This window comes from Trachurus japonicus, chromosome 17 (assembly GCF_045865225.1).
Source record: "Trachurus japonicus isolate A0001 chromosome 17, Traja_1.0".
NCBI lineage: Eukaryota > Metazoa > Chordata > Actinopteri > Carangiformes > Carangidae > Trachurus > Trachurus japonicus.
The window spans coordinates 205,642-231,085 of NC_140923.1; the positions used below are offsets into that span (position 1 = coordinate 205,642).

Sequence of the window (25,444 nt, forward strand, 5' to 3'; positions counted from 1 at the left end):
TTAAAAAAGATGCCTATGCCTACTTATAAAATACATAGTATTAGTAGTAGTAGTATACAATACAGTATATTACAGTGCATACAATAAAATACATACATTACAGTTTCAGAGCAGATGGTCACATACTTGACCGTCTCTCAACCATAGTTTTAAATGTCTTTTAAAAGAAAGATAAGTGTCGTACTCCCTGAGCCTCACTGGTCCCTACCCTGCCTCCTTTTGTGTCTTCCTGTGAGTTTTGTATATCTCAAATTTCATGTTTTGAACTTTGCTATTTTTTTTCTTTCTGTTGTACTTCGTATTCCTCGTTTTCCCCTGTCTGGGCCCGTTGACTCTTGTGTTGATGCTTTGCTCTTTTCCTGTTGGACTTTGAAGCCTTTTTGTTCTCCTCTTCAACACTTATCTTTAGTTAAGTTCCTCCATATTATCTGCATCCCCGTCCTCCCATCCTGACAACTTGGAGCTGGATTTGGTTCCATTCAGGGTCGTTGTATAGGGGAGAAAGGTGATGAAAAGGTGTGTTTGTTTGTCTTTTTTAAATGGACCTTGAGTCTAATAATACAAGTCTATCTATCTATCTATCTATCTATCTATCTATCTATCTATCTATCTATCTATCTATCTATCTATCTATCTATCTATCTGTCTATCTGTCTATCTGTCTATCTGTCTATCTATCTATCTATCTATCTATCAATCTATCTAATATGCAGCTCAGCTCTTATTCGCATTAAAAGCTCTTAACACAATTAAACAATATTAATTAATGCTGCTTTTTGTCAATTTGTTACATTCACTGATGGATAAACGTATATTTAATAATCTTACTGTTCAGTATTTCCAGCTCAGTCCCTCAGTCTTTTTTTTTACTGTTGTCATTACAGTAAATGTTACAGGGCCACAATATTTGGCTGCACACACAGAGAGGACTGCCCCTTTATGCCGTTCTCTCTCCTCATTGGATAAAGGTTGTAGGATACAAGGAAAGTTTTCTCCTGGGCTCAGAGCAGAGCAGAGTGACTGACAGACCCGTGTTTCAGACCAAACACTCTATAGAAGTGATTGCTGTCGGAAGATACAACTATTTAAGACTTAGATTAACACAAATATATCACTTACTTCTGCTTTAAGTTCCTCCAAATTGTCTGCGTTTGGGTCCCCGTCCTCCCACCCTGACAACTAGTAGCTGGATTTGGTTCCATTTCAGATTAAAAAACATAGGTGGGTAAATAAAACAAACATACAAGGCTAGGATGATGATTTGTAATGATGGATTAGAAAAATGAAATGGGTTTGTAGCAGCTGTGTAAATGATCAATAATCTATAATTGGCAGTTTCCCATAGAGGAGGAGTGAGAGCTGCAGTTTACTCCGATCGACTGGGTTTTAGGCCACAGGTGAAGTTCTCTCAGAACCGGGTCACATGACGTCATCGCTCCACTTCCTGTCACACAAAGAGAAGAGAAGATCTTCTACCAGCTGCTCCAGATGTTTCTACTGGAGAGAGATCAGTGTTGTTTCATTCTGCTTCCTGTCAGACCTTCAGCTTCTCCTCTATGCAGACGATGCTCAGTCTTTCCTCTCTGACTGGATGAGACTGAACGTTGTTTCTGGACACGGTGCTTACGCTTACGGAGCTACTTCAGCCTGCACCAATCAGCAGTGAGTTTCTGTCCGTTGACTTGAGAGGCGAAACAACCAGTGAGAAACCAGGCAGAAGAGGATTCTGGGATGTTGAGGAACATTTCTGGACTGGATGTGACTGAGCAGCAGCCGGTGAGTTTCTGTTTCTCTTCAACTAAAGGTGGAAAATAAAAACTTCAGCTTATTCTAGAAGAAGCAGTGAAAACATCAACGTTAATGTTCATGTTAGCATCAAGTTCACCGACTAACAGAGAGACTGAGTGAAGCTCAAACTGTTTCATCTGTGTGAATCCAAAACCAGGATTCACGATATTTAGTAGGGCTGGGCCGATACGCTTTTGTGCCGATTCAATTCTCTAAAGATTTTTGGATCCCGATTCGATTTAAATTGCGATTCTGATTAAACAAGTATTGCGATTCGATTTTACCAAGTATTGCGATTTTATATTTCAATTATTGTGATTTTCTTTCCTTAAACAAGAGCAGGTTGAACCAAACACTTGACAATACATCATAAGTCATATTTACAAAAAACAATACACACATCACATCAGTTTGTCTGTTGTGTTGGTTTGTTCACGTAGATATCTGTCAACAAACCAACACAACAGGCCGGTTTGACTTTGTCCAGTGTAATGGCACAGAAAGAATACATGATCGTACAATAAAGATTGGTCGTCCCAAAAAAAAAAAGAAAATCACCAGAAAAAAATTGCGATTAATATAAAAATCGACTTTTTGGCCCAGCCCTAATATTTAAGAGCAGAACTGAACAAAAACCAAACAAACCAGATCAATGAGACAAAACCAGAATCATAGAAAACCCGATGGTCTGGTCTGGGTTGGAGCCGTCAGTTTTTGTCCCAGTGTGAGTCACAGTGTGACGGGCCAGGGAGGAAACACACTTTACTTTGGTGGAGGAACCAGACTGACGGTGCAAACAGGTGAGATTAATATTTACACTGTAAAACGAAGTGGCCAGAGAATTTATTGGTATTATTTATTAGTTTTAATGAAATTTAATGAAATTTAATGAAATTTAATGAAAAACATCTGATACAGGATAAAAATCCTTTACATCAGACTCAAATAAATCAACAACAACATACAAAAATTAAACACAAATATACCAACCCATACATAATCACTAAAATACATAGAACAGAATAATCCCCAAAAATCTCAAGAAAACTACAAAAGAAAAACAAAAACAAGAAAGAGAGAGAAACACAAAACAGAATAATTCCTACCCTTGCCCTGTAATTATATAAAAAGTCCTTGTTTGACCAACATTGATCAAGTCTATTTTTAAAAGTGTTAGTGTTGTAGTAGTGGTTTTAATTCCAGATGTGAAGAATTTAAACAATGCAGATGTTTAACAAGAATAATATGAATTTAAAATGAAAAGAGCAAAACTTTAAAATGTTTCAAAATGATAAAAACAACGTTCATATTCAGATGTAAAGAGATAAAAAGTGACAGCAGCAGTTTTTGTCCCAGTCTGAGTCACAGTGTGAAGGACCAGGGAGGAAACAGACTTTACTTTGGTGGAGGAACCAGACTGACGGTGCAAACAGGTTTGATTGATTGATTGATTGATTGATTGATTGATTGATTGATTGATATCTTTATTTCGATCATGTAAACGATAATGTAAAAAAATAAAATAAATAAGATGAAATAATAATATAATAAGGAAATAAGTGAACAGCAAAAATGTAGACACAAAAAAGTAACATCTCATAAGCGACGCAGTTTACATGAGCGAAAAGGAGCAGGAAGAAGTATAAACTGATCTAATCCTACCTATCCTATAATTTTAACTATATGTTCTAATTAAAATCTTAGCACAAAGACGTTACATTTATTATTTCATTCCTCCATTACACTATGAACCATTTCCTGCCACATTTTAATCCAAATAGTAAGTAAGCAAACACCTTACTTACTATTCACCAGGTGAGACAAATATTTACACTGTAAAAAGAAGTGGCCAGAGAATTTATTACTATTATTTATTAGTGTTGTAGTCATGGGATTAATTCCAGATGTGTAGAACTTAAACAATGCAGATGTTAAACACCAATAATAAAAATGTAAAATGAAAAGGAAACGACAGCAGCAGCAGTTTTTGTCCCGGTGTTTGTCACAGTGTGAAGGATCAGGGATTCAAACTTTATTTTGGCGGGGGAACCAGACTGACGGTGGAAACTGGTGAGATTAATATTTACACTGTAAAAAATAAGTGGCCAGAGAATTGATTCCCTTTTGTTGTAGTAGTGGTTTTAATTCCAGATGTGTAGAATTGAAACAATGCAGATGTTAAACACCAATAATATGAATTTAAAATGAAAAGGAAACGACAGCAGCAGCTTCCACAAAGAGCAAAACTCTAAAACATTTTAAAATGATAAAAACAACGTTCACATTCAGATGTAAAGAGATAAAAAGTGACTGCAGCAGTTTTTGTCCCAGTCTGAGTCACAGTGTGAAGAACCAGGGATTTAAACTTTATTTTGGCGGAGGAACCAGACTGACGGTGGAAACTGGTGAGATTATTATTTACACTGTAAAAAACAAGTGGCCAGAGAATGTATTTATGATTATTTTGATGTAGTAGTGGAAACTGGTGAGAAGACGTTTTAATTCAGTTTCTCGTATCGACTTCATCTTCATGACAGTTTAAGTTTAAATGTTGTTAAAACATCTGTGGATCAATTATTGATTCATCGATCAATAAAAGTGGAAAATCAGATGAAATATAAAAAACTCCAAGCTGATATAAACTTTATTTAAACTTTATTTCAAACTTACTGAACAAAGTAGTTGATTAATTTCCCACAGCGTCTCGGTGACAGTGAAGGTCTCAGTTTTTGTCCCAGTGTTTGTCACAGTGTGAAGAATCAGGCACAGAAACTTTATTTTGGCGGGGGAACCAGACTGACGGTGGAAACTGGTAAGAGATTTTACAGTTTAAATGTTTTTAAAACGTATTTATTGATCCGATTATTGGAGTTTATTGTGTTTGTTTGGGAGAGATGGAGGGATGAAGCCTGTTCGCCTCAAAAACAAAGAAGAATTTAAGTCAAATCTTCATTAAACTCGTTGTTTAATCAGGATCAGCTGCAGGACATTTGACCCTTCTCAGCTTCTGTAGTTTTTATAGTTTTTATAGTGCAGCTCAGTCTGTATTAAGACAAAGAACCAAGGTTTTACAGTGCAGAGTCACGGTTTATGTTCAAACTCAGAGTTGATATGAAGCAGCATCGGTATTCGTCCCGGTGTCGGTCACAGTGTGAAGAATCAGGGAGGATTCAAACTTTATTTTGGTGGAGGAACCAGACTGACGGTGGAAACTGGTGAGATTAATATTTACACTGTAAAAAATAAGTGGCCAGAGAATTGATTCCCTTTTGTTGTACTAGTGGTTTTAATTCCAGACGTGTAGAATTTAAACAATGCAGATGTTAAACACCAATAATATGAATTTAAAATGAAAAGGAAACGACAGCAGCAGCTTCCACAAAGAGAAAAACTCTAAAATGTTTCAAAATGATAAAAACACGTTCATATTCAGATGTAAACGGATAAAAAGTGAACAAGTAGCTAACAAGTAGCGATCAAAAAAAGTGGAAAACCTGATGAAATATAAAAACTCCAAGCTGATATAAAAACCACCGTCCGTCAGAATAAATTAACAGAATTTAAACTTTATTTCAAACTTACTGAACAAAGTAGTTGATTAATTTCCCACAGCGTCTCGGTCTCAGTTTTTGTCCCAGTGTTTGTCACAGTGTGAAGAATCAGGCAGAGAAACTTTATTTTGGCGGGGGAACCAGACTGACGGTGGAAACTGGTGAGAGATTTTTACAGTTTAACACTTTAAATGTTTTTAAAACGTATTTATTGATCCGATTATTGGAGTTTATTGTGTTTGTTCTGGAGAGGTGAGACCAGGATGAAGTTCAGAAGATCTAATTCCTTTTTAGCTTCTTATAGTTGAATGGAAGTGGTGGGTCTGTGTGAGTGGAGACCAACGGGACAGATTCAGACTCAAACTGGTTTAAAGGTTTAGATGAAAACCTGACAGATTCAGACTCAAACTGGTTTAAAGGTTTAGATGAAAACCTGACAGATTCAGACTCAAACTGGTTTAAAGGTTTAGATGAAAACCTGACAGATTCAGACTCAAACTGGTTTAAAGGTTTAGATGAAAACCTGCAGCAGTGAGAGAAAGAAGTTTCTATCAACTGGTCGACAGCAGCAGCAGAATTCGTCCCAGTGTTTGTCACAGTGTGAATAGAGGAGCGGAGAAACTTTATTTTGGCGGGGGAACCAGACTGACGGTGGAAACTGGTGAGATTAATATTTACACTGTAAAAAAAATAAGTGGCCAGAGAATTTATTCCCTTTTGTTGTAGTAGTGGTTTTAATTCCAGATGTGTAGAATTTAGCAGCTTCCACAAAGAGGAAATATATATATAACGTAAATATTCAGATGTAAACGGATAAAAAGCGACTGCAGCGGTTTTTGTCCCAGTGTTTGTCACAGTGTGAATACTCAGGGAGGATTCAAACTTTATTTTGGCGGGGGAACCAGACTGATGGTGGAAACTGGTGAGATTAATATTTACACTGTAAAAAACAAGTGGCCAGAGAATGTATTTATGATTATTTTGATGTAGTAGTGGAAACTGGTGAGAAGACGTTTTAATTCAGTTTCTCGTATCGACTTCATCTTCATGAGAGTTTAAGTTTAAATGTTGTTAAAACATCTGTGGATCAATTATTGATTCATCGATCAATAAAAGTGGAAAATCAGATGAAATATAAAAAACTCCAAGCTGATATAAACTTTATTTAAACTTTATTTCAGACTTACTGAACAAAGTAGTTGATTAATTTCCCACAGCATCTCGGTGACAGTGAAGGTCTCAGTTTTTGTCCCAGTGTTTGTCACAGTGTGAATAATCAGGCAGGAAAACTTTATTTTGGCGGGGGAACCAGACTGACGGTGGAAACTGGTGAGAGATTTTTACAGTTTAACACTTTAAATGTTTTTAAAACGTATTTATTGATCCGATTATTGGAGTTTATTGTGTTTGTTTGGGAGAGATGGAGGGATGAAGCCTGTTCGCCTCAAAAACAAAGAAGAATTTAAGTCAAATCTTCATTAAACTCGTTGTTTAATCAGGATCAGCTGCAGGACATTTGACCCTTCTCAGCTTCTGTAGTTTTTATAGTTTTTATAGTGCAGCTCAGTCTGTATTAAGACAAAGAACCAAGGTTTTACAGTGCAGAGTCACGGTTTATGTTCAAACTCAGAGTTGATATGAAGCAGCATCAGTATTCGTCCTGGTGTTTGTCACAGTGTGAAGGACCAGGGAGGATTCAAACTTTATTTTGGTGGAGGAATCAGACTGACGGTGGAAACTGGTGAGATTAATATTTACACTGTAAAAAAAATAAATGGCCAGAGAATTGATTCCCTTTTGTTGTAGTAGTGGTTTTAATTCCAGACGTGTAGAATTTAAACAATGCAGATGTTAAACACCAATAATATGAATTTAAAATGAAAAGGAAACGACAGCAGCAGCTTCCACAAAGAGCAAAACTCTAAAATGTTTAAAAATGATAAAAACAACGTTCACATTCAGATGTAAACAGATAAAAAGTGAACAAGTAGCTAACAAGTAGCGATCAAAAAAAGTGGAAAACCTGATGAAATATAAAAACTCCAAGCTGATATAAAAACCACCGTCCGTCAGAATAAATTAACAGAATTTAAACTTTATTTCAAAGTTACTGAACAAAGTAGTTGATTAATTTCCCACAGCGTCTCGGTCTCAGTTTTTGTCCCAGTGTTTGTCACAGTGTGAAGAATCAGGCACAGAAACTTTATTTTGGCGGGGGAACCAGACTGACGGTGGAAACTGGTGAGAGATTTTACAGTTTAAATGTTTTTAAAACGTATTTATTGATCAGATTATTGGAGTTTATTGTGTTTGTTCTGGAGAGGTGAGACCAGGATGAAGCTCAGAAGATCTAATTCCTTTTTAGCTTCTTATAGTTGAATGGAAGTGGTGGGTCTGTGTGAGTGGAGACCAACGGGACAGATTCAGACTCAAACTGGTTTAAAGGTTTAGATGAAAACCTGACAGATTCAGACTCAAACTGGTTTAAAGGTTTAGATGAAAACCTGACAGATTCAGACTCAAACTGGTTTAAAGGTTTAGATGAAAACCTGACAGATTCAGACTCAAACTGGTTTAAAGGTTTAGATGAAAACCTGACAGATTCAGACTCAAACTGGTTTAAAGGTTTAGATGAAAACCTGCAGCAGTCAGAGAGAGAAGTTTCTATCAACTGGTCGACAGCAGCAGCAGCAGAATTCGTCCCAGTGTTTGTCACAGTGTGAATAGAGGAGCGGAGAAACTTTATTTTGGCGGGGGAACCAGACTGACTGTGGAAACTGGTGAGAGATTTTCACACATTTACACTTTTATTAAGTTTGTTCTGTTTCTTCACTGAGCTGCAGGACATTTGACCCTTCTCAGCTCCTGTAGTTTTTATAGAGGACCTCAGAACCAAGGTTTTACAGTGCACACTGCAAAAACCAAGAATATTTGTCTTATTTCCAGTCAAAACAAATCTCATTCTACTTAAAATAAGACTCATCACATAAAAGCAGCTTGTTTTTAGACACTTTTTACTTCTTTCAAGCAGATTTTCACTTAAAATAATGGGGCAAGTTTTTCTTTCTTATAACAAGCACAAAAAACTTGCTTTCACTGGCAGATTTTTCTACTTATTTCAAGTGGAAATTAGTTTGAAACAAGTGAAAATGATCTGAAAACAAGTTCATTTTTAGGTGATGAGTCTTATTTTAAGTGGAAAGAGTTTAGTTTTGACTAGAAATGAGACATTTTGACAAGAAATAAGACAAATATTCTTGTAAAGATGTAGAGTTTTTGCAGTGCAGAGTCACGGTTTATGTTAAAACTCAGAGTTGATATGAAGCAGCATCGGTATTCGTCCCGGTGTCGGTCACAGTGTGAATCAGGGAGCAGCTCAGCTTTATTTTGGCGGAGGAACCAGACTGACTGTGGAAACTGGTGAGAAAAACTTTTAAGACTTTAAAAAGTTTCTGTTGATGCAGGTTGAAGAATGTGTTTGTTATAATAATAATATCACTAAACTCTGGTGAACAATGAAGTGGAAGAAAACATCAACATATATAAATATACTTTTAGGCGTTCCTAAAATGTGTTAAAAGTAGAAAAAGATGAGATCAAGCGTGTTCGCCTCAAAAACAAAGAAGAATTAAAGTTAAATCTTCATTAAACTCGTCGTTTAATCAGAGCTCAGGTCTGCTGAAGTAAATTATAGAACACTTTCACAAACTCTTATAAAATATGTTCATATATAATTGTAATAATGTTAATGATGACATCAGTCAATGATCAATAGATTCAATTTAATTAGTGTTTTATCTCAAAAGGCAAAAGACAAGGCATCTTTATTTCTATAGCAGCTCATTTCATACCAAGGCAACTCAATGTGCTTTACATAAAGACTAAACATTAAAAAAAGAAGCATAAGACAGAATAAAAACAAACAAAACACTAAAAACAGAGTTAAAAGCAACAAGAGCAAATAAAAGTAAAATAAAATAAAATAGATAAAGTTTTAAGTTCTCAGCTAGAAGCATGTGAAAAGAGAAATGTTTTTAACCTGGATTTAAAGGGGCTGACAGTTACAGTCGGGGCTGATCTCAGAAGGAAATAATGAAGCCGGTGTTTCACTGATTCTACTGTAAGAAACATGTGTGAGTTAGTTAATTAATATCAATGAATAAGGATCATAATGTTAAAATGAACCAGAACCAGTGAAGCAGCAGGTTTAGGGTTCAACTGGTCCCAGTGGAGCCAGAGGAGCGACTGGTGTTTGATTTGATTTATTTGTCAGTAGAAAAGAAATACAGGATAAGACAGAAAAGTCCAGGACTTCTTTCCACTGTGGTGTCTCACTCTGAGACGATCCCAGCTAAGTAGAATAATTACTACTAAACACTCATTTACAGTACAGTTAAATACAGCTTTGCAATACACAATACACACAACCAGGATTATGTGCATTTGCAATACACCTTTAAGTGTGAGTGTAGCGAGAGGTTTTTGTTGAGCTGTGTGTGTCTGTGTGACTGGTCAGGGAGGCTACACCACCGTGTTCGGCACCGGGGTCCAGGTGACGGTAGAGACCGGTGAGTGAACTGGACTGATCCAGAACCAGTGTTTCATTATTGATTATCATCTCATTAATAATAATCTAATCTAATATGATTATTCTGAGTCTGACCTGAAGTTTTCAGTCAGTGACAAAACTAAAATCCTGAAATGAAGAATAAAGATTCAATAAAAACAAACCAGTTGATCAGGAGTTGGAACATTTTACAGCTAATCACCGATCGATCAGATCTGATTGATCCGTTTATAAACAGAGTGAGAGCAGCAGAAACTCAGATCAGTTTTCGTCGTGCTGCGTCCTGCGGTGCGACTGGAACCGGTTCTGCTGCTCGGCTGCTGTTTGGACCCGGGACCAGACTGAGGGTCCAGAACCGTGAGTCCTTTAACTCCAGTCAGAACCAGTTCCTCACTTCAGTTCAGTTCAGTTCAGTTCAGTTCAGTTTAATTTATTTGACAAGGGACGATGTACATAATAAAAGGAATAAAAGGAGGGTGCTGTTGCTCTTCATCCGGTGAATCGCTGCTCTCTGACAGGACCGGTAATAGAAAGCTGCAGGTGGGTCACTTCAACCAGGACTAAACCCAAAAGAAACAACTCGATATAATGCAGAGGTTTAATAAAGGTGCACAACAACTAACGTTTCCACGCGGTGTGCGTTATATCTTGTTATATCTTGTTATATCTTGTTATATCTTGGTATATCTTGTTATATCTTGTTATATCTTGTTATATCTTGGTATATCTTGTTATATCTTGGTATATCTTGGTATATCTTGTTATATCTTGTTATATCTTGTTATATCTTGGTATATCTTGTTATATCTTGGTATATCTTGGTATATCTTGTTATATCTTGTTATATCTTGTTATATCGAGTGCTCAGTTGTTTCTTGTGGGTTTAGTCCTGGTTGAAGTGACCCAGTTGCACCTCTGTACATTAATAAAACATTGTAAAAAAACAAAACAAATGTAAATGCACCCGAGTTAGCTAAAAAAGCTAGTTTTCATCGCTATCACCATCCTCACAACCGTGAGTCCTTTAACTCCGGTCAGAACCAGTTCCTCTGGACCTGAAGCCGCTCCACGAGTCCACGAGTCCACGAGTCCACGACTTCATGATTCATTTATAAAAGTTAGAGTTCCAACAGAGCAGCTGAACCAGGACCAGTTGTTGCTCTGCTCTGTGTCAGTGTGTGAACTCTGGGTCTGGTTACGGTAAAGTCCTGTTTGGACCTGGGACCAGACTGAGGGTCCACAACCGTGAGTTTAATTACTGATCTATTGATTGTTCATGTGTCCATCTGACTAAAGAGTTGCTTTGAAGCTTCGTTAACTCAACGAATCAGATTCTCTCAACCTGCAGAAGCAGAACGTTTTAAAGAAGAGAAGAGAATAGAATAGACTTCTAGCCTTCATGATGACTTGGAGGGTTTTACAAAGGGATGGCAACCAGTTTCCTCTGGACTGAGCTTCAACATCCCTCACTGAGACGTAACATGGACTCTGGTGGTGTATTGATGTGTTTATGTATATGAGTGTTTGTTAGCTGTTACTGGCTTTGTTATGTTTCTTCATAACTGTTGAGTAGTTCATGCTACAGAGAAACTCATAGTTCTGTAGAAACCATATGTACAGGACAATATGGTCTGGTTGAACCTTCATAGAAAGAAAGAAAAAGAGAAGAGAATAGAAGAGAAGAGAATAGACTTTATTAATCCCTTGTGGGAGCTTCTTTGGTCACAGCGCTCCGGTTTACAAAGGTAGAGAATATTATATATATATATATATATATATATATATATATATATATATATATATATATATATATCAGAATAAGACAGTAAACGGTGGATTTGAATCTGAACCAGGATCAGTTTTTGCTCTGCTCTGTGTCACTGTGTGAATCTTGGGGGGACGACGGGTCGACTGCTGTTTGGACCTGGGACCAGACTGAGGGTCCACAACCGTGAGTTTAATTATTGATCTATTGATCTATTGATTGATTGTTCATGTGTCCATCTGACTGAGGAGTTGGTTTGAAGCTTCGTTAACTCAACCAGTCAGATTCTCTCAACCTGCAGAAGCAGAAAGGTTGAAAGAAGAGAAGAGAAGAGAAGAGAATAGACTTTATTAATCCTTGTGGGAGCTTCTTTGGTCACAGCGCTCCGGTTTACAAAGGTGAAGATTAAATTAAATATTATATCAGAATAAGACAGTAAACGGTGGATTTGAAGCTGAACCAGGACCAGTTGTTGTTCTGCTCTGTGTCACTGTGTGAATGCTGGGGGGACGACAGGTCAACTGCTGTTTGGACCTGGGACCAGACTGAGGGTCCACAACCGTGAGTTTAATTATTCAACAGTCAAGTCCAAGTAGAGGATCACAAGTCTGGTTTTCTTAGAGGACAGTGAAGCGGTCCAATCAGCTGATCCTGGGTCTGTTTTTCTTAATCTCAGACTTTTATTGTGAAAGGATCAGAAAACTAAACTTTCAAACCAAAAAGAGGAGCAGATGTGGTGTTTTAATGTAGTTTTATTTAGAAGTTTCTTCCTGTTGAACGAGCTGAGAAACTTCACACCAACACAAATTATAAGGACGCAGTGAAGACGTTCAGTTCATTCAACAAGTTTCACGTTTCAAAGACTTTATTTGTCAAAGTTACATGGAAGGAAGGAAATACTGATAAATATAAAAGTCTGATGTTAGTGCAGATGTATGAAGTAGAAACCGCTGCTTTAACCTGAAGACGTCGGGTTTGGACTCTGGTTCACGTTGCTCCGGTAGAAACATCAGGATTCAGATGTTGAAGAAGAACAGGTCTGAGGTTTGAGTTTCTGTCCCGGTGCTTCGTGTTGTGTGACGTCTGGATACAAGATGTGGTTTGGAAGTGGAACCAGACTGATGGTTGAACCCAGTGAGTAGCTGCTGATCATCAATACGGCTGAAAAGTTCATTAGAAAGAAAGAAAAGAAAGAAAATCTTCTTGTAAACGAGTTCTTTTTGTTTTCAAATGAGTCCAATTAGTTTTGAACTGGGTTCATTAGATCTGGTTCAGTCCTAGTGGGTCTTGGTGCCTGGTTAGTTGTTCAGGTCTTTGTTCAGTTTTCGTCCTGTTGCACTGCAAAAACTCAAAATCTTTCCAAGAATATTTGTCTTATTTGTTGTCAAAATGTCTCATTTCTAGTCTAAACTAATCTCTTTCCACTTAAAATAAGACTCATCACCTACAAATTAACTTGTTTTTAGATGATTTTCACTTGTTTCAAACTAATTTTCACTTGAAATCAGTAGAAAAAAAGTAAAGAAGTAAAGTAAAAGTAAAGTAGAAAGAAGTAAAAAGTGTCTAAAAACAAGCTGCTTTTTATGTGATGAGTCTGATTTTAAGTAGAATGAGATTAGTTTTGACTAGAAATAAGACAAATGTTCTTGGTAAGATGTAGAGTTTTTGTCGTGAAGCTTCGTGTTGTGCGACAAGTGGAAGTGGAAACAAGATGTTGTTTGGAGCTGGAACCAGTTTGACCATCGAGTCCAGTGAGTCGCTGCTGCTTTTCTTTTCTTCTTTTTTTGGCGTTTTTGCCTTTATTTGATAGCTCAAAAAAAATAGCTTGCTTTTACATCTGGAGCCAGTTGGTCTTTATTTAACCTCTGACCTCTGACCTCTGGTCACTCTGCAGCCCTCTGTGTTGTATAGTGTGTAGTGTGTCTGTGTGTGGTGTTTTTGTGCAGAGCTCTGTCAGTGTGTGACAACTGGAGCTCGTGAGAAGCTGCTGTTTGGTTCTGGTTCTGTGTTGGTGGTTCAGTCCAGTAAGTCTCATCTTCATCTTCATCTCCATCTTGTATTTTTTTATTTAGTATTTTATTTAGCAGATAAACGGCAGATTAGAAAGTGGAACGACAACAACTGAAGACATACAAAGTAACAGTAGATAAAGGGTTAGGGTTAACCCCTAAGGGCTGGTCAGGTCAAGTCAAGTTTCCTCCTAAAGACACAAACACTCAACACACATTTCATTTACAGAATGAAAAAACAACATAAAACTAACCCTATATATATTAAAAAGAGAGAAAATGCAAGATAAACATTCAATATTAGTTAAGCTGCTTGGAGGTTTGTCTGGTCTGGTCTTGTCTGGTCTTGTCTTGTCTTGTCGTATCTATCAGTAGTGTAGTTAGTGTAGTTAGTGTGTGTGTGTCAGTGTGAGGTTTGTGCGCTGAGCTCTCAGACTGTGGGTCTTATTCCTCGGCTGGAGAGAAGCTGAGTTTTGGACGCGGCACCGAACTCATCGTCGTCGGCGACAGTGAGTCCATTTCTTTATTGTCAGTCCGTGGATGTTAAAAACGCAGCTCTAAACCTCTAAATGTTGATCAATTATAATATATAACTGTAACATCATGTCAGAGTAGAACCGTGTGATTTAAAATGTTTGGTTCAGTTTGAGTTGAAGGGAAAAACTGTAAAAAACAAATGTTTCAACACGTTTCTTTGATTGAATCTTCTGGTGTTTAGATCAGATCAGATCAATCACTGATCAATGTATAACATCACTGCCTCCATGCCTAACCCTAACCCTATTATAGTTTAACTCTAATCTAGATAGATAGATGAGTTTATTTGTCCTTTCCAAGGAAAATTGTTTTCACCATTTGGTACAGAGCGACCTCGAGAAGTGCAACTTACATACATTAACATACATTCCCACATTTCATACACCTCAATTACATAGAGACATAAGAACATAAAAAAACATAAGACATAAGACCCCGCACCCCACATTTACATCTACATTCCCCCTGGTTATGTTCTTTTCATTGTCTTATTTAGTTCAGCTATGGCAGATGGGATGAAGCTGCTATAAAACAGATGTTAGCTTGTTTCTCCGTGCGGTTGTTGAGTCAGAGTTTGTGTGTTGGTGTGTGTTGTTGTGTGACGACGGGCGGTGGGACTCAGTATAAACTCTTCTTTGGAAAAGGAACCAGATTAACTGTTGAACCCAGTGAGTAGCGACACACACAAGTTAACACAAGCTTTGATATAAAACCTAAAACAACTCATTTAACTGCTTTTTACTGAACACAATCATTCACGTTAAACATAAAGTTTGTTCTTCCCTCCACTTTAACATCTAGGCTATATTGTATAGAGGTGGGAGAAAAAATCGATTCACATATATATCGCAATATCTTTTTTGACGATTTCTAAATCGATTTTTTTGAATTTTTTAAAATATTGTGCAATGTGCATTAGTTTGCCTTTTTTACATACAGAGAGTCCAGGTTGTGAAAAGGGTTTAAGTTCACTTTATAATGGAGTATGTTCATTTAAAGGCTCCTACAGTATTTGTGTGCAGATAAATGTTAAAAATGCTAAAGACTAAAAATCTAGAGAATCGGCAATATCGTAGAATCGCAATTTAAATCAAATCGCCATCCAAAACATCGTAGAAGAATCGAATCGGGAGAAAAGCATATCGTCCCAGCCCTACCATTGTATATTATTAATATTGTATTTGGGCAGAATGTTTCCTTAAAACTAAGTTTGGTTCAGTTCAGTCTGAGTTTGTGTCACTGAGCTTCATGTTGTGTGACATCTGGAAATGCAAACAGAATCGTCTTTGGCAGTGGAACCAGTTTAACTATTGAATCCAGTAAGTTCTGTTAAATTATGAATATTATTAAAAACAGAGTTAACTATATGAGCTATGAACATGAAGTAGATTGAAAAATAAAAATACACAATCATAATCAAATATTGAGAAATAGTTGATCAGAGTTAAATCCATTCATAACATTTCATAACAGACATTATTCTGCTCATCTTCATCAATCCTTTCTAAAAATTCATAAAATATTCAAAAGTGATATTTATCTTAAAAGAGCAGCAGATTATTCAGAATAAGAGTCACAAGTAAAGATGAGTTTGTGTCTTGATGTTTCATGTTGTGTGAATGATGGGAACCAAAAGATCGTCTTTGGCAGTGGAACCAGTTTAACTATTGAACCCAGTGAGTAACTAACACATTGTTATGTAAATGTTTTTATACATATAAAACAAACTAAAAGCTAGTTCTAATCAGCAGTTTAACTATTGAACCCAGTGAGTAACTAACACATTGTTATATAAATGTTTTTATATATATAAAACAAACTAAAAGCTAGTTCTAATCAGCAGTTTAACTATTCAGCCCAGTGAGTAACTAACACATTGTTATGTAAATGTCATTTTAAAAACTAGTTTTTATTGAATAGAATCATTGATGTAAAAGTCTAAAGAAAAGTAAAAGTTTGAACTTCTCATCAGTTTAACATTGAAGATTTAATATTGATGAAGCCTTATTTATTTATTTATCCATTTATTATCTTTTTTCTTTTGGTTCTACAAACACAAACTGTTTGTGATGAGTTGTAGTTCAGTCTGAGTTTGTGTCACTGAGCTTCATGTTGTGTGAAGACTGGAGGTGGATATAAGATGACGTTTGGACGTGGAACCAGATTAACTATTGAAGCCAGTGAGTTCTGTTAAATTATCAATATGATTAAAAACAGAGTTAACTATATGTGCTATAAACATAAAATAGATTGAAAAATAAAAATATGTGATATGTGTAGTATCCAATACTGAGAAGTAGTTGATCAGAGTTAAATCCAGACTCAATAACATAAATGACTTTGTTCATCTTCTTTAATCCTTCAGATAGAATTTATAAAATGTTTGAAATTGATATTTTAAATACAGCAGCAGGTTATTATAAAACTGAGTCGTTGTGGTTCAGCTGGTCTATGAGTTTGTGTCTTGATGCTTCATGTTGTGTGAAGACTGGAGGTGGTGGAAATAAGATCTTCTTTGGAAGTGGAACCAGATTAACTGTTGAACCCAGTGAGTAAATATTATTCATATGCAGCATCATTATTAATAATAATAATACTAAGAAGTCTTGATTATATCTGGAGCATAAAACTGCAGTAATATAAAGTCAGTGTGATCGGCTGCTGACAGGATCTATACCATTGATCAGAGTCAGGTCAATATTATTAAATATAGAATCAATCAGTTCAACTCTGTCACCAAGTTAAAACAATATTTAAAGATATTTAATTCGTTAAATCATGTGGATCATCTTCACCAAGCCTTTATAGAATTTATAAAATATTTAAAATTGATATTTATCTTAAAAGACAGTGGAAGCTTGTTCAGAAAAAGTCTCAGAGTTTGTGTCCTGATGCTTCATGTTGTGTGAACACTGGGACCCAGAAGATGACGTTTGGCAGTGGAACCAGGTTAACTATTGAACCCAGTGAGTACTGACATGCATTGTTATATCAATGTTTATATATATATATATATATATATATATATATATATATAAACTAAGAGCTAGTTCTAATCAGCAGTTTAACTACTCAACCCAGTGAGTAACTAACACATTGTTATGTAAATGTCATTTTAAAAACTAGTTTGTATTGAATAGAATCATTGATGTAAAACTCTAAAGAAAGAAAAGTAAAAGTTTGAACTTCTCATCAGTTTAACATTGAAGATTTAATATTGATGAAGCCTTATTTATTCATTTATTTATTTATTTATCCATTTCTTATCTTTTTTCTTCTGGTTCTACAAACACAAACTGTTTCTAAATGAGTTGTAGTTGAGTCTGAGTTTGTGTCACTGAGCTTCATGTTGTGTGACGACTGGAGGTCAATATAAGATCCTGTTTGGACGTGGAACCAGATTAAACATTGAATCCAGTAAGTTCTGTTAAATATTATCAATACTATTAGAATAAACATAAAGAGCTATAAACATAAAGTAGTCAGAAAAATAAAAACATGTGATATGTGTAGTATCCAGTACTGAGAAACAGTTGATCAGAGTTAAATCCAGACTCAATAACAGAAACTACTTTGTTCATCTTCTTTAATCCTTTAGACTGAATTGATAAATGTTTAAACTGATATTTTAAATCCAGCAGCAGGTTATTTAGATAAATGACACCATGTTAAACTGAGTAGTTGGTTCAGCTGGTCTGTGAGTTTCTGTCCTGATGCTTCATGTTGTGTGAATGATGGGACCCAGAAGATCGTCTTTGGCTCTGGAACCAGTTTAACTATTGAACCCAGTGAGTAGCTAACACATCGTTATATACATGTTTTTATATAAAAACAACAACCTAAGAGCTTGTTCTAATCAGCAGTTTAACTATTGAAGATTTGAACATTTATGAAGCCTTATTTATACATTTATTTATTTATTCTGGTTCCTCAAACACAAAACGTGACTGAAGACTGTAAATCAATATAATATATATATATAATATATCAATATAAGATCCTGTTTGGACGTGGAACCAGATGAACCGTTGAATCCAGTGAGTTAAAGATGTTAAAGATGATAAATACGATGAAAAACAGACTTAACATGAAGTAAAAAAAACAAACTGTATCAATCCTTTATAGAATTCATAAAATATTTAAAATCTTAAAAGACAGCAGCAGATTATTCATAAAAGTGACACATGTAAAGATGAGTTTGTGTCTTGATGCTTCATGTTGTGTGAATGCTGGAGGTGGGAATAAGATGCTGTTTGGACGTGGAACCAGTTTAACTATTGAACCCAGTGAGTAGCTACACACACGTTAACAAACGTTTAGATATAAAACTATAAAACAACTCATTCCAGTGGTTTTTACTGAACGCAGTATGAATTATTCATGTAAAAAACATAAAGATTGTTCTTCTCTCTAATTTCACATTCACATCATATTGTTAATATTTAGTATTTGAGCGTGAAATCTAATTTCTCTGTTTACTTAAAACTGAGTTTGGTTGAGTTGAGTCTGAGTTTGTGTCACTGAGCTTCATGTTGTGTGACATCTGGAGGTCAATATAAGCTCCTGTTTGGATGTGGAACCAGATTAAACATTGAAACCAGTAAGTTCTGTTAAACATCATTAATATTATTAAACATAAAGAGCTATAAACATAAAGTAGATTGAAAAATAAAAATATGTGATATGTGTAGTATCCAGTACTGATAAACAGTTGTTCAGAGTTAAATCCAGACTCAATAACAGAAACTACTTTGTTCATCTTCTTTAATCCTTTAGACTGAATTGATAAATGTTTAAACTGATATTTTAAATCCAGCAGCAGATTATTCAGATAAATGACACCGTGTTAAACTGAGTCGTTGTGGTGCAGCTGGTCTGTGAGTTTCTGTCCTGATGCTTCATGTTGTGTGAAGACTGGGACCCAGAAGATCGTCTTTGGCTCTGGAACCAGATTAAATATTGAATCCAGTAAGTTCTGTTAAATATTATGAATATTATTAAAAACAGAGTTAACTATATGCGCTATAAACATGAAGTAGATTGAAAAATAAAAATACACAATCATAATCAAATATTGATAAATAGTTGATCAGAGTTAAATCATGTGGATCATCTTCACCAGTACAAGCCTTTAGAGGATTTATAAAATATTTAAAATTGATATTTATCTTAAAAGACAGTGGAAGCTTGTTCAGAGTTTGTGTCTGGATGTTTCATGTTGTGTGAACGCTGGTGGTGGAAATAATAAGATCCTGTTTGGACGTGGAACCAGGTTAACTATTGAACCCAGTGAGTAACTAACACATTGTTATGTAAATCTCATTTTAAAACTAGTTTTTATTGAATAGAATCATTGATGTAAAAGTCTAAAGAAAAGTAAAACTTTAAACTTCTCATCAGTTTAACATTGAAGATTTAATATTGATGAAGCCTCATTTATTTATTTATTTATTCATTTATTAATTTATCCATTTATTATCTTTTTTCTTCTGGTTCTACAAACACAAAGTGTTTCTGATGAGTTGTAGTTCAGTCTGAGTTTGTGTCACTGAGCTTCATGTTGTGTGACGACTGGAGGTCAATATAAGATCCTGTTTGGACGTGGAACCAGATTAAACATTGAAGCCAGTAAGTTCTGTTAAACATCATCAATATTATTAAAATAAACATAAAGAGCTATAAACATAAAGTAGATTGAAAAATAAAAACATGTGATATGTGATTCATTACTGAGAAGTAGTTGATCAGAGTTCAGTCCAGACTCAATAACATAAATAACTTTTACTCCTTTTCTTTAATCCTTTAGACTGAATTGATAAATGTTTAAACTGATAATTTAAATCCAGCAGCAGATTATTCAGATAAATGACACCGTGTTAAACTGAGTCGTTGGTTCAGCTGGTCTGTGAGTTTCTGTCCTGATGCTTCATGTTGTGTGAATGATGGGACCCAGAAGATCGTCTTTGGCTCTGGAACCAGTTTAACTATTGAACCCAGTGAGTAGCTACACATCGTTATATACATGTTTTTATATAAAAACAACAACCTAAGAGCTTGTTCTAATCAGCAGTTTAACTATTGAAGATTTGAACATTTATGAAGCCTTATTTATACATTTATTTATTTATTCTGGTTCCTCAAACACAAAACGTGACTGAAGACTGTAAATCAATATAATATATATATAATATATCAATATAAGATCCTGTTTGGCAGTGGAACCAGATGAACCGTTGAATCCAGTGAGTTAAAGATGTTAAAGATGATAAATACGATGAAAAACAGAGTTAACATGAAGTAAAAAAAACAAACTGTATCAATCCTTTATAGAATTCATAAAATATTTAAAATCTTAAAAGACAGCAGCAGATTATTCATAAAAGTGACACATGTAAAGATGAGTTTGTGTCCAGATGTTTCATGTTGTGTGAATGCTGGAGGTGGGAATAAGATGCTGTTTGGACGTGGAACCAGTTTAACTATTGAACCCAGTGAGTAGCTACACACACGTTAACAAACGTTTAGATATAAAACTATAAAACAACTCATTCCAGTGGTTTTTACTGAACGCAGTATGAATTATTCATGTAAAAAACATAAAGATTGTTCTTCTCTCTAATTTCACATTCACATCATATTGTTAATATTTAGTATTTGAGCGTGAAATCTAATTTCTCTGTTTACTTAAAACTGAGTTTGGTTGAGTTGAGTCTGAGTTTGTGTCACTGAGCTTCATGTTGTGTGACATCTGGAGGTCAATATAAGCTCCTGTTTGGATGTGGAACCAGATTAAACATTGAAACCAGTAAGTTCTGTTAAACATCATTAATATTATTAAACATAAAGAGCTATAAACATAAAGTAGATTGAAAAATAAAAATATGTGATATGTGTAGTATCCAGTACTGAGAAACAGTTGTTCAGAGTTAAATCCAGACTCAATAACAGAAACTACTTTGTTCATCTTCTTTAATCCTTTAGACTGAATTGATAAATGTTTAAACTGATATTTTAAATCCAGCAGCAGATTATTCAGATAAATGACACCGTGTTAAACTGAGTCGTTGTGGTGCAGCTGGTCTGTGAGTTTCTGTCCTGATGCTTCATGTTGTGTGAAGACTGGGACCCAGAAGATCGTCTTTGGCTCTGGAACCAGATTAAATATTGAATCCAGTAAGTTCTGTTAAATATTATGAATATTATTAAAAACAGAGTTAACTATATGCGCTATAAACATGAAGTAGATTGAAAAATAAAAATACACAATCATAATCAAATATTGATAAATAGTTGATCAGAGTTAAATCATGTGGATCATCTTCACCAGTACAAGCCTTTAGAGGATTTATAAAATATTTAAAATTGATATTTATCTTAAAAGACAGTGGAAGCTTGTTCAGAGTTTGTGTCTGGATGTTTCATGTTGTGTGAACGCTGGTGGTGGAAATAATAAGATCCTGTTTGGACGTGGAACCAGGTTAACTATTGAACCCAGTGAGTAACTAACACATTGTTATGTAAATCTCATTTTAAAACTAGTTTTTATTGAATAGAATCATTGATGTAAAAGTCTAAAGAAAAGTAAAACTTTAAACTTCTCATCAGTTTAACATTGAAGATTTAATATTGATGAAGCCTCATTTATTTATTTATTTATTCATTTATTAATTTATCCATTTATTATCTTTTTTCTTCTGGTTCTACAAACACAAAGTGTTTCTGATGAGTTGTAGTTCAGTCTGAGTTTGTGTCACTGAGCTTCATGTTGTGTGACGACTGGAGGTCAATATAAGATCCTGTTTGGACGTGGAACCAGATTAAACATTGAAGCCAGTAAGTTCTGTTAAACATCATCAATATTATTAAAATAAACATAAAGAGCTATAAACATAAAGTAGATTGAAAAATAAAAACATGTGATATGTGATTCATTACTGAGAAGTAGTTGATCAGAGTTCAGTCCAGACTCAATAACATAAATAACTTTTACTCCTTTTCTTTAATCCTTTAGACTGAATTGATAAATGTTTAAACTGATAATTTAAATCCAGCAGCAGATTATTCAGATAAATGACACCGTGTTAAACTGAGTCGTTGGTTCAGCTGGTCTGTGAGTTTCTGTCCTGATGCTTCATGTTGTGTGAATGATGGGACCCAGAAGATCGTCTTTGGCTCTGGAACCAGATTAACTGTTGAACCCAGTGAGTACTAACACATCGTTATTTAAATGTTTATATATATATATATATAAACCTAAAAGCTTGTTCTAATCAGCAGTTTAACTATTGAAGCCAGTGAGTAGCTACACATCGTTATGTAAATGTTTTTATATATATATTTAAATATAAACCTAAAAGCTTGTTCTAATCAGCAGTTTAACTATTGAACCTAGTGAGTAACTACACACACGTTGTTACCGTCTGTTTCTATTAGAAACTACAATCAGTGTTTTAACTGAGCACAATCATTCATGTAAAAAATAGAAAAATGTCTTTTTCCCTCCAATTTTATATTCAGATCATATTATTAATATTGTATTTGGGCGTGAAATCTAATGTTTCTGTTTCCTTGAAACTGAGTTTAGTTTAGTTCAGTCTGAGTTTGTGTCACTGAGCTTCATGTTGTGTGACATTTGGAAATACAAACAAGATGATCTTTGGCAAAGGAACCAGTTTAACTGTTGAAGCCAGTAAGTTCTGTTAAATATTATTAATATTATTAAAAACAGAGTTAACCTGCAGCTATGAACATAAAGTAGATTGAAAAATAAAAATATGTGATTAAAATCAAAAACTGAGGAATAGTTGATCAGAGTTAAACCCAGGCTTCAATAACATCTCATTTTGACATATACATACATATTTATACATATACATAGAACGTATCAAATATTTAAAATTGATATTTAAAGCTGCAGATTATTCAGAAAAAGAGTCGAAAGTAAAGATGAGTTAATGTCTTGATGTTTCATGTTGTGTGAATGATGGTGGGAACCAGAAGATGCTGTTTGGAAGTGGAACCAGATTAACTGTTGAACCCAGTGAGTAAATATTATTAATATGCAGCATCATTATTAATAATAATACTACTAAGAAGAGAAGTCTTTATTATATCTGGAGCATAAAACTGCAGTAATATAAAGTCAGTGACAGGATCAGATCAATATTATAAATATAGAACCAATCACTTCAACTCTGTCGTCCAGTTAAAACAACATTTATAGATGTTTCTGTGATTGAACATTGTTAATGATTTTACGATACGATATGTTACGATATGATAGGATAAACTTTATTGTCCTGTTCAGGGGAATTTCTCTTGGACTCTGTAGCTGCTCCATAAATGTCTTAACGGCCACAATGACAAAAACACAAAGAACAATACACCTCAGTCATATTAATCCAACAGCATTACACACATCCCATAACATAACACATATTCCATAACATAACACATATTCCATAATATAACACATATTCCATAACATAGCACACATCCCATAACATAGCACATACATACACCTCATATTTATAATTCACCATGGTAACAGCACTGTAAGAATTATTGCACAGACTCGTTAAGAAATGTGATAGAAGTTGTGATAAAAGAATTCTTAAAAGGGTTGAGTTGACAGGGAGGGGTTCATGTGTCACTAACAACACTGAGTCACTGTAGTAATGTAGCTACAGTTAATGTTAAAATAACAGTTATAATATACAGTAGTACTGTCTAAAGGAAATATAAAGTTAAATACACAGAGACAGAGACATTGAGTTGTTGTGTCTCAGTGAAGTTGTTGAGTTGAGTTAGTTCACGTTGTGGAGCTTCATGTTGTGTGAACACGGGGAACCAGCAGAGGGTTGTGTTTGGACGTGGAACCAGATTAAACATCGAAACCAGTGAGTTCTGTTCAATATTATAAAGATTATTACAAACAGAGTTAACATCTGCTGTAGATTGAAAAATAAATATACAATCAGAATCAAATAGTGATAACTAGTTGATCAGAGTTAAACCAGACTTCAGTAACAGACTATTGATCATCTGCATCATTACTTTACATACAACCTGTACAATATAGAAAATAGATATTTATGTTAAAGACAGCAGCCGATGTAAAGATGAGTTAATGTCACTGAGCTTCATGTTGTGTGACGACTGGAGCTGCAGAGAGAATCATCTTTGGACGTGGAACCAGATTAAATATTGAACAAAGTAAGTTCTGTTAAAGATTATAAAGATTATTAAAAACAGATTTAACCTGTGCTGTAGAATGAAAAATATAAATACAATCATAATGAAATAGTGATAACTAGTTGATCAGAGACATAGACTATTGATCATCTGCATCATTAGGCTACTTTTCACTATAAGGTTGTATGCTCCAACGTAATTTCATTGTCATTTATGGCAATGACAAATAAATGATGATTGATTGATTGATAGAACGTATAAAATATTAGAAAATAGATATTTATGTTAAAGAAGCAGCCGATTATTCAGAAAAAGTGTCACATGTAAAGATGAGTTTGTGTGACTGAGCTTCATGTTGTGTGAACGCTGCTGGAACTAAGATCCTGTTTGGACGTGGAACCAGGTTAACTGTTGAACCCAGTGAGTACTACTACTACTACACTGACTGTAAATATTATTAATACGCAGCATCATTGATAATAACACATATTTAACATAGATTAAATATTGAACCCAGTAAATTCTGTTAAATATTCTCAATATGATTACAAACAGAGTTAACCTGCAGCTATAAACCTGATCTAATCCTGATAATGTGTTGATCAGTGATCAATCCAAGCATCAATAATATTCATCACTGTTTCATCATCGCTCCCATACATATATATATATATATATATGTATCATCATTTACATCTAAACCTGGTGGTTATTTTATAGGATAAAATCACTTTGTTTCACTTGTCAAATGTAAAAACTAATGTTTCTAGATGAGTTGTATAGTTCAGTCTGAGTTTGTGTCACTGAGCTTCATGTTGTGTGACGACTGGGAATCAATATAAGATCATCTTTGGCAGTGGAACCAGATTAACCATTGAACAAAGTAAGTTCTGTTAAAGATTATCAATATTATTAAAAACAGAGTTAACCTGCAGCTATGAACATAAAATAGATTGGAAAAAATATAAATACATGATCACAATCAAATTCTGAGAAATAGTTCAACAGATCAGTTCTAGGATCTATAAAATAT

The 25,444-nt window shown here is 34.8% G+C and overlaps 1 protein-coding gene across 1 annotated transcript in view; it reads left to right on the forward strand.

Annotated features, from left to right (window-relative positions):
- The first annotated feature begins 1,731 nt into the window (after positions 1–1,731).
- LOC146969653 (M1-specific T cell receptor alpha chain-like) overlaps positions 1,732–25,444 on the forward strand; it is a 73,388-nt gene continuing 49,675 nt past the window's right edge. The window contains exons 1-2 of the mRNA XM_085804456.1: positions 1,732–1,776; positions 9,856–9,907. Coding sequence (XP_085660582.1) covers positions 1,732–1,776; positions 9,856–9,907 — 97 coding nt within the window. The remainder of the gene's footprint in view (positions 1,777–9,855; positions 9,908–25,444) is intronic.